The 10501-nt window shown below is 52.2% G+C and overlaps 2 protein-coding genes across 4 annotated transcripts in view; one reads left to right on the forward strand and one right to left on the reverse strand.

The window, feature by feature from the left end:
- LOC108286071 (proline-rich protein 2-like) overlaps positions 1-2454 on the reverse strand; it is a 31744-nt gene extending 29290 nt beyond the window's left edge. Inside the window, exons 1-2 of the mRNA XM_037730758.1 lie at positions 2299-2454; positions 1927-2111 (exon numbers count right to left, since the gene is read on the reverse strand). Coding sequence (XP_037586686.1) covers positions 1927-2111; positions 2299-2454 — 341 coding nt within the window. The remainder of the gene's footprint in view (positions 1-1926; positions 2112-2298) is intronic.
- Positions 1-10501, forward strand: part of PIK3CD (phosphatidylinositol-4,5-bisphosphate 3-kinase catalytic subunit delta) — a 75259-nt gene that overhangs the window by 28692 nt on the left and 36066 nt on the right. For all 3 annotated transcript variants that reach the window (XM_037729556.1, XM_017503646.2, XM_017503604.2), the window contains exon 2: positions 5832-5943. The gene's annotated coding sequence lies outside the window, so the exon portion shown is untranslated. The remainder of the gene's footprint in view (positions 1-5831; positions 5944-10501) is intronic.

The following is a 10501-nucleotide window of genomic DNA, read 5'->3' on the forward strand; positions in this document are numbered from 1 at the left end:
GGGGTTTCACCATGTTGACCAGGATGGTCTCGATCTCTTGACCTCGTGATCCACCCGCCTCGGCCTCCCAAAGTGCTGGGATTACAGGCTTGAGCCACCGCGCCCGGCCTAAAATTTGTTTTTAAGAGATGAGGATCTCACTATATTGCCCAGGCGAGAGTGCAGTGGCTGTTCCCAGGCGCTATCATAGCAGACTGCAGCCTCAAACTCAAGCGATCCTCCTGCCTCAGCTGTGAGTAGCTGCAACTACAGGCGCCTTCCGCGGTTCCTGGCTTTGCATCTTATTTTTTTCTGACTTCATTCTTCCTGGGCTTGACCCCACTCAGCAGTGGTGTCTTATCTGACCACATCTAGAAATGCTGAATGCCAATTTGAGTTAGAGAATAGCAGAATTCCAGCAAGGTTGGGGGCTGGGATATTGGTGAGCATTTGGGAGAAGCTGAGATTTCATCACAGCGAGGTGACTACAAAGTGTCAGGAGACGGAGGAGTGACTGATGCAGCAAATACTCTCCCCTCTTCTAGGGCTCCTTGAAGGGAACAAAGGCTCCAATGAGTGACAGCAGAGGCTCATTTGGTTTCCTGCCTGTGTTTGGGGATTTAACAAGAAGATTGGTTCTCTTAGTAGCAAGTAGAGGGGCAGGAATCTAATTTCTCTATTTACTCTGAATTTTTTTTTTATTTTTTTGAGACAGGGTCTTGCTCTATCACCCAGGCTGGAGTGCAGTGGCTTTATCATAGCTCACTGCAGCCTTAAACTCCTGGGCCAAACAATCCTTCTCCCTCTGCCTCCTAACTAGCTAGGACTACAGGCAAATGCCACCATGCCAGGCTAATTTTTTTTTTTCTTTTTTTTTTAAGTAGAGACGAGGTCTTGCTATTTTGTCCAGGTTGGTCTTAAAATCCTGGCCCTTAATGATCCTCCCGCCTCGGTCTCCCAAAGTGCTGAGATTACAGGTGTGAGCCACCATACCCGCCTTAATTTACTCTGATTTTTCTTTTCTTTTTAAATTAGAGACATTCTCACTATGTAGCCCAGGCTGGTCTTGAACACTGGGCTCAAGTGATTCTCCCGCCCTGGCTTCCCAAAGTGCTGGAATTACAGGTGTGAGCCACTGTGCCCAGTCTACTCTGGTATTTAACAGTGGCAAAATTCATTTATTTCTCCACTAAATTACTTTCTTTATATTATCAATTTCAGAAAGGACTTAAGGTACCTGAGCTGCGAACAAAGAATCAGAGACTGGTTTTTCCTCCACCTGTGCCACTAACTAGTTGTGTGACCTGGGGCAAGTGACTTGATCTCCTGTGTCTGTTACCCATTTGTGAGAGCCAATACTGAATAAGCATGCCAGGTGCTGTTCTAGAGATTTTCCATGTATCTGTATTAATTCGTTTAATTCTTCCCCAATTGATTTATGGTCTCTATGTTTTTAGAATCTGTCAGGGCAGTTGCAATACAGGAAAGTGAATTTTGGGGGCTTTTGCCATTTCAAAGAACCTTGGATTTTTCTCTGGGCTCCAGAGACACCCGTGCCTGACATCCCCAATTTGAACCCCCAGCCGATCATTGGTTCCATTGCTGATGGGGGGCTTGTGTTTGAGCCTGACTTTCACTCCATCCATGCTGGAGATAACGGAAGTCTTACTCAGGGGGACGATTGCAGGACGGGGGGAGGGGGGAGAGGAGGGCTCCTACGTGTGGGGAATGAGGGTGGAGGAACCGCTGAAACTCGTTCGCCCTTTGAAAAATCTCTTTGGTGGGCTAGCCCCGGGGTCATTGCACTTACCAGGTTGGGGGCTCTGCACCCAGAACTCCTCCCAGCCTCTGCCCGTCCAAGGTCTAGCGTGACTTCCGGTGGCTCATCTTGGGGAAACCCCCCGCTCTAGAGGGGGTCCAGGGTGGCCTGCAGGGGACCTGACTCACCCGCCGGCTGAGTCAGGGGGTCCCAGCTGCCCTCGGATGTCTGCCTCACCGCACCCCTCCGGCAGGCGGGGGGGCGGGAGGAGGGGGGGATTGGGGAGGGCATGGGGGCGGGGCCGGGGCCCGGGCTCCGCCTTCTCCCGGGATCTGCGAACGCGCAGCCAGGCTGTGGGCGGGTGAGTGCCCGCCTGTGCAGGGTATGAAGAGTGAGAGCGCGTGTGTGAGCACGAGTGTTTGTGGTCTCTGGCTGTGTCCGTTTACATGATTGCGCCTGTGTCTGTGAGTGCGCATCTGCGTGCAAGCGTGTGTTTTTTTGAGTGAATGTCTGTGTATGACCTCTAGGAACGGCCAGGGAAGAGGGGTGTCCCCTCTCACCCTGGCCCCCCTCTCTTGTCTCTCCTCCTTGGAGTGCTCTGGGCATCCGGGACCCCTGGCAGGGATGCCTGGTGCTGGGAGGCACCTGGGACGCAGAGGCCTGAGCTGCGCGCCCTGGCTGGGGAGCTCCGGGTCCCGGCCGCCTGGTCCTTTCATTACGGGCTTTTTGGAGATTCTCGGGGTCTTCCGCCGTGTTTTCTCCTTGCCCTCTTCGCAGGCACGAGGAAGGTCCCTGGGGCTTTTTGGCCTGGAATGCGGGCCCTGCCGTGGCCTCAGGTGGAGCAATTAGGACCACCAAGGAGTGTTCTTCGGACCACTTTCTCCCACCCCGTGGAACACGCCAGGGGTGATTCTGGTCAACCCCCTTCCTCCTCTTCGTTCCCCTGTGGCAAAGTTTTCAGTCTTGGGCTGTGTACCTGAAAGAATATTGTAAGCGGAGATGGGCCCTCGTAGAGCAAGAAGGGTATGGGTTCAGCACCAAACCAAACCGGTGCCAGCGCTGGCTCGGCCCAAGAGTCTGTGCAGACCGTGTCTGTGTGAATGCTTGAGGGTCAGAGTCCCTGTCCGCTGAGCTTCGGCTTCCCCACTTACAACCAAGGGAGAACAACATCTACCTTACAGTGTAGATGCCTGGATAAAAACTGGAGCTCCTGGCCGAGCGCGGTGGCTCACGCCTGTAATCCCAGCATTTTGGGAAGCTGAAGCGGCAGGATGGCTTGAGCCCAGGAGTTCGAGACCAGCCTAGGCAACATAGTTAGACCCCCTTCCTCTACAAAAAAATTTTTAAACAGGTGGTGCGCACCTGTGGTCCCAGCTACATGGGAGGCTGGGGTGGGAGGATCGATTGAGCCAGGGAGGTAGAGGCTGCAGTGAGCTATGATCACACCACTGCACCCTAGCCTGAGCAACAGAGCAAGACTGTCTCAAAAACAAAAACACTGGAGCGCCCAGATTTTAAGTGCGGGGCAGGGATGTCTTGGTGTTGTTAACTACTGCGCGCACACCGCTCGTTGTAATGGATAGATGCATTAGTGAAAGTCCTGGGTATACTCATTTATTTTCTAAATCTGACACATAAGGGAACCCCCGATGGAAAGGCCCATCAGCTGGGGAACAGCCAAGAGGCTGGATTTAAGCCCAGAGCCCGGGCTGGTCAATTGCTCGGGCGAGCCTGGCTCCGGATCTGTGACCTGGGTCTAGTACCCCGCCCTTTCTGCGGATGCCTTGCGAAGCGGGGAGCGAAAGCAGTTTGGTGGACGACCAGCCCTGACTTGCTTTGCAGGTGGCGCGGTTGTAAGGGGAGACCTAGACCAGAGCCAGCTTGCGCACGCCGTCGGGGTCCCGCGGCTGTTCTAGGGCTCGGGGCGCGAACCCCAAGGGCCCCGCCTGGCCACGTCCTGGGCCTCCGGGAGAGAACAGCAGGGGTCGGGGAGGATTTGCAGAGTCCTCTCAGCTCTCTGCCGCCCGTGTGCGCTCCGGCGCTTCTCCTGGCTGGGGGTGTGAGAATTTGCCGACGGTGCCCGCTCTGCGGCCGGCCCCGGCCCCGCCCCAGCCCCGGGGACGCCCCGCCCCCAGCCGGCGCCCCGCCCCGCCGGCCCGTAGTCCCGGCCCCGCCCCGGGCCGCGCCCCTCCGCCGAGCCCCGCTCGCCTGCACCTCGCGCGGCGGGCCTGCCCTGCAGCCCCCGCCGGCCCCGCGCCGCTGCCCGGAGGCTGGCGTCCTCCCGTCACTCCGGGACCCGCCCGCTGTGTCCCCTGGGCAACTGTCTCCAGGGAGATTGGGCCCCGCCCCCCGGCACCGACACCCGGTACGGAGCCCACCTGTGCGGGCGTCTGCGGGGTCCGCGTGCCCCGCCCCCAGCCCCCGCCGGGCGTCCCACCCCTCCCAGCCCCGGGCTTTGTCCGCCTGGGGCGGGGTGGGCCGGTTTGGTGGAAGCGTTGGGGGTCCGGGGCTGTGGGGACTGGGGGGGCCGAGGCAGGGGGTTGCGCTCTCGGTGGGATTCTCAGCCGTGGGCCGCGCGACGCTCTCCTTTCCTCTCCTAATCTGGTTGATTCCTTTTGTGCCCCCCGGGGGTCGGGAATCAATCCCAGGTTTCTCGGCTGCCGCCCTTGATGGGATCCGCGGGGCCTCCAGCGGGCTTCGCACGAGGACGCGCCTGTTCGGGGCAGGCTGTTTACTTGTCAGGGACCCAGCAGTGGCTGTGCGCGTCCTCCCCTCCCCCTGCCCCCGATTCGGGACCGAGCCTCCTGCGCTCTGTCCCTCCCGAGCTGTGCCCTTGAACCCAGAGGGGCTAGAGGGTGGTAGACCAAAGCCCCGAGGTCCTGCGGCTTCCCCGGGGGAGCGCCTTCTCCCTGGCCGCCCTCTTGTGGATTTTGTCCTGGCTTCTTATTTCCTGACCCGAATTCCTGAGGACGAATTTTCTCCTTCCCTTCCTTCTCGGCTCCCTCTGCTTTTGGCTTTGTCTTTCCTGTTTTGAAAGGGCTTTCCTTATGATCCTGTCTCGTTTCCCTGTGCCAGAGCTGCTATAATTTGTCGTGGTAACTCGGGTATTGGCCAGTCTCTTAATTGGTCAGCAATGGAAGGGATTTCTTCCTTAGCCTTTGGTGCTGACCTCGCGTTTCTCTGGCGGCAGTGCCTTGGGAAGTGCTTGCCAGCTTTCCTGGATGTTGAGGGAAGGGAGCTTCCGAGCCCACTCGCCTGGGCTCCCGCAGGAGGGTCACTGGAGCATCCTTCCAGGGATGGAGGCTGCAGAGAGGACTCCAGCTTGGGCCTTGGGAAATGTGTTCCTGCAACACTTGCCTTTTCCAGCGGGTTCGTAGGGCTCTGCTGTTTGTCTTATGGGGAGCGGGTGGTTTTGGTTTTGTGCTAAACCTAAGCCCACCTCGTGGGCTCTGGGCTGAAGTCTCCCAGGTGTGGAGGTAGCAATGCCCAGCACCTGGAGTTGGGTCTTTAGCTTGGTCTGGAGCTCTAGTATCTTTTTTCCCTCTTTGGGGTTCTGTTATTTCCTGGAGCGGCTGAGGTAGGGGAAGAAGCACCACAGATGCAAGGAGTGGGCGGCCCCTCCCCTCACACGCTTCCTTTTTATCTCCAGCCCAATAGGGGATGGATTTTCTTTTAGACCTGGGCCTTGAAAATAGACCCACATGGGGAATAAAGATTTCAAGTTCACCAACCTGCTTTTTGCATCCATTGAATGGAACTCGAACCCAGGCTTGGCTCAGATCAATTACTTTGCTTTCAAAAACCGAACAAAACCAACAAACAGCTCTAAAAACGATCTGAGTCATCTGAGTGCACATTCCTGCTCCAGGCACTGGAAATGCTCCTGTGGTTGGTTTCGGTACCACCAAAGGGAGCTGGGGGTGGTACTGACGCAGATGACAAGAAAGGCCGATCAAGTGGAATGTGATTGGTTTGCAAAAGGGGAGACTGAGATGAAGCATTTGGTTCTGAGCTAACGTCCTGTAAGAGAATGCACAGGTTTCTGAAATTCTCTCTTGTTAAAATAGTTTTCTTTCTTTTTTTTCCCCAACAGATAAGGAGCTCAGACTCAGGCCAGGGCGGGATGACATTTATTGATTCTAAAGCATCTTTAATCTGCCAGACAGAGGGGCCTTTGCTGGTCTTTCTTGGACTATTGGAGAAAGGTAGGTTGGGGGAACGGGCCAAGTGTGTGGGGGAAGGAAAGGAGGTATTAGGACTATCACGCCCAAAGGAAGAGAGTGACCCACATTGGTGCTAGGAGCCAACGAGTGGGGAAGTGAACCAGACCTCAGCCATTCCCAGGAGAGAGATGCTGCTGCCTGGGAAAAGAAGGAATGGCTTTGCTTTGAGAAGTCCGGGAGCCTGATGTTAAGTTGCAGCATTTGGTATTTGACTTAATCTGGCCATAGTAGCTGCCAGGCTGGCTTGATCGGGGAGAGAAATATTAAAAGTTTTCTGGAGGAAGTGGATTGAATTTTTATAGTTCAGTATTGCTTCTCAGGGAGTGCCTAGGTGGGCCATTTTGTGTCTCCAGAGAGTTGGTAGTCACTGTCTCAGTAAGAGGATGCTCTTTGGAGTTTCTAGGACATTAGCTTAGAAGATGAATGCAGTCTTTCATTGTGCAAATGAAGACACTGAGGCCAGAGACCAACACTGGCTGGACGTTGGCCACACACACCCGTCTCGGGGCCTGAGATAGCTGGGTCTGGCTTGTGAGCTTCATGACTTCGAGGCCTATCGGTCCCCTTGTAAGCTCTTTGGGTTCATAATGTGTTCTGTGTGTGCCCAGAATTCCGCTGGGGCAGCTACCGTCATTTCAGGATGGAAAGGGGAAGGGGTTCGAGGGTGGTGGCATCTTTAAAGGCTTTGCCCCCAACCTTCGCCTCATTTTCTCTAGATCTTTGATGATACTTTCCAAACTTCTTTGATGATTGCAGATATCTTTTTAAAAATCAAAATATACAGGGGGCGTGGTGGCTCATGCCTGTAATCCCAGCACTTTGGGAGGCTGAAGCGGGCGAGTCACGAGGTCAGGAGTTCAAGACCAGTCTGCCCAACATGTTGAAACCCATCTCTACTAAAAATACAAAAAAAAATTAGCTGGGCGTAGTGGCAGGCACCTGTAATGCTAGTTACTTGGGAAGCTGAGGCAGGAGAATTGCTCGAACCTGGGAGGCAGAGGTTGCAGTGAGCTGAGATCGCGCCACTGCACTCCAGCCCGGGTGACAGAGTGAGATTCCATCTCAAAAAAAAAAAAAGAAAAGAAAAAAAATCAAAATATAAAGCAGATTTTTAACCTATAAAGCAGATCAAAACAGAGCCGTTGTGGTGGCAATAGAAACTAGCCCAGAACTCCTTCTGCTCAGCACCCTGTCCTACTCCCACCTACCTCTGAAGGCCTCAGGTGTTTCTTGGGAACCCCAGTGCTCCCATGCATAGAAGCAAAAGCCATAGGTCACGTAGACACCCGTTGGGGGATTAGAGTTTCTCCCACACATCTATTTATACTGTCTTGATCTTTGTTTCAGAAAATTGCCTTTTAATAATATTTTTAATCCTCAGGCTTTTTTATTCATAAAAATATGAAATTAATGACAAGTGTGGAAAATACAAAAAAAAATACAATCACACTCGTCTCTAATCTGACCCGCCCCCACTCTGTGCCAGAGAAAACCACTGTTTCCCTGTTGGACTCTCCTTCCCCAAACCCCCAGAGAGAATTCTGTGTTGGTAGCTTTTATTTATTATTTATTGATTGCTTTTTATTTATTTATTTTTGAGATGGCATCTTGCTCTTGTCACCCAGGCTGGAGTACAGTGATACAATCTCAGCTCACTGTCACCTCTGCCTCCTGGGTTCAAGCGATTCTCCTGCCTCAGCCTCCCAAGTAGCTGGGACTACAGGCGTGCGCCACCATGCCTAGCTAATGTTTGTATTTTTAGTAGAAATGGTTTCGCCATGTTGGCCAGGCTGGTCTTGAACTCCTGACCTCAAGTGATCCACCCACCTCAGCCTCCCAAAGCACTGGGATTATAGGCGTGAGCCGCCGTGCCCTGACCTGTGTCTGTACCTTTTAAAACTTGATTTTTATTTATTAGTAAATATTACAGACTTTGACATAAACATAATGATGGAATGTGTATTTCTCTGCTGTCTTTCAAAATCCCACTAAAATGAAAGTGTAGGAATAAGAAAACATGTATATTCTTGGGGAAAAAAAAAAAAAAAAGAAGTCTAGGTGCGGAGGCTCATGCCTGTAATCCCAGCACTTTGGGAGGCCAATGTGGGCGGATCACAAGGTCAGGAGTTCGAGACCAGCCTGGCCAACATGGTGAAACGCCTCTCTACTCAAGATACAAAAATTAGCTGAGTATAGTGCCTGTGATCCCAGCTACTCAGGAGGCAGAATTGCTTGAACCCAGGAGGCAGAGGCTGCAGTGAGCTGTGATCGTGCCACTGCACTCTAGCCTGGGCGACAGGGCGAGACACTGTATCAANAAAAAAAAAAAAAAAAAAAAAAAAAAAAAAAAAAAAAAAAAAAAAAAAAAAAAAAAAAAAAAAAAAAAAAAAAAAAAAAAAACAACGCAGAAAAGTAAATGATTGAGGAGGGGTAATGTGAACAAAACTTTCGCAGGACAGGAAGCCCATGGGCGAGAGGGAAGCTGATTGGAGAATGTGGACTGACTTGCGCTATGGGGGAAACGAGTGGAAAAGGCAAAAGAATGGGGCCCTGGGGATGGAGTGCTTCCAGAGGGGCTGTGCAGGGTGGGCTAGAAGCAGGAAGATGACTTGAAAGAGCATGGTAGAGTGACAGACCACCCACCCAGGCCACATAGCCAGGTGGCTCCCTTCCCCACCAGCAGGTGGCAGGTTTCCGGCAGGCAGTGTTTCAGAGAGGTTGACCCAGCCCAGGGCCTGGTTATCATCCAGCCTCTGGGCAGGCCCTAGGAGAACTTCTATCTGAGCAAACTGACCTCACGAGAAAAATGACTGTCACATATTGACATGGAGGGGGACTTTGTTGAAAAGCCAGCTTGTTGCCAGGCATGGTGGCTCATGCCTGCAATCCCAGTGCTTTGGGAGGCCAAGCGGGAAGGATCACTTGAGGCCAGAGTTTGAGACCAGCCTGGCCAACATGGCGAAACTCTGTCTCTACTAAAAATACAAAAATAATCTGGGCATGGTGACACGCATCCCAGCTACTCGGGAGGCTGAGGCAAGAGAATCGCTTGAACCTGGGAGGCAGAGGTTGTAGTGAACCAAGATCATGCCACTGCACTTTAGCCTGGGCAACAGAGCGAGACTCCATCTCAAAAAATAAAAGCCAGCTAGAACTGTATGGCTTTGTCACTTCACAGTGAAGCCTACCGAGCAATGAAACCTACCTGTGTGCAAGCAGGGTTAGTGCCTCTCCCATAGATTTGAATGGGCATCCAAGGGTCATCCCACATAGAATGAGATTTACAGGTGGGACATGGTGGCTCATGCCTGTAATCCCAGCACTTTGGGAGGCCGAGGGCGGAGGATTGCTTAAGCACAGGAGTTGGAGACCATCCTTAGCAATGTAGGGAAGTCTTCTTTCTGCATAAAGTAAAAAACTAGCCAGGCATGGTGGCACGTGCTGTGGTCCCAGCTACTTGGGAGGATCGCTTGAGCCTGGGAGATTGAGGCTGCAGTGAGCCAAGATCACACCACTGCACTCCAGTCTGGGTGACAGAGCGAGACCCGGTCTCAAAAAAAAGACTTCTAGCGTGAAAGACGGAGACCCAAATGAACAGAAAAAAAGAACTGAGAAGTCATAAACATGGTTGTATGGGGAAAAAAAGGCACATTCATGAAATAATAAGCTCTTAGGTATTAAAACTATGATAGCAGAAGTGAAAATTTCAACAGAGGCTGGGCGTGGTGGCTCACGCCTATGGGTGATCACTTGAGGTTGGGAGTTCGAAACCAGCCTGACCAACATGAAGAAACTCCATGTCTACTAAACATACAACATTAGCCGGGTGTGGTGGCGCATGCCTGTAGTCACAGCTACTCTGGAGGCTGAGGCAGGAGAATCACTTGAATCCGGGAGGTGGAGGTTGCGGTGAGCCAAGATCTTGCCATTACACTCCAGCCTGGGCAACAAGAGCAAAACTCCGTCTCAAAAAATATCAACAGAAGAGTTGGAAGAGAGAAAAACAAATTTCCAGAAAGTAGAACCCAGAGACTTAAGAGATGGAAAATACGAAAGAAAATATAGGAAAATTTGACTTCAGTCCAGGAGACCCAACATGCACCACGTAGGAGCTCGAGAAAAAAAGTCAAGAGAAACGGAGGAAGGAAAAGTTGTAGGAAACAATTCCAGAACTGAAGGCATTTCTGCTTTTAAACAGTCTCGAAGTATTACGCAGTACCATGAGTAATGAAAGACCCGCAGTATAGAACATCATCCTGAACTTTCAAAACTCCAGAGATAGAAATTACTAAATGTCATCAGAGAGAAAAAGGCCACATACAGATCAGAGGCTGAGATGGCACTGGACTTTTCAAAAGCAACAGTAGGGCCAGGCGTGGTGGCTCATGCCTGTTATCCCAGCACTTTGGGAGACCAAGGGTGGCAGATCACTTGAGGTCAGGAGTTCGAGACCAGCGTGACCAACATGGTGAAACCCCATCTCTACTAAAATACAATAAAAAATTAGCCTGACGTGGTGGCAGGTGCCTGTAATCCCAGC

This window comes from Cebus imitator, unplaced genomic scaffold (genome assembly GCF_001604975.1).
Source record: "Cebus imitator isolate Cc_AM_T3 unplaced genomic scaffold, Cebus_imitator-1.0 Scaffold15, whole genome shotgun sequence".
Lineage (NCBI taxonomy): Eukaryota > Metazoa > Chordata > Mammalia > Primates > Cebidae > Cebus > Cebus imitator.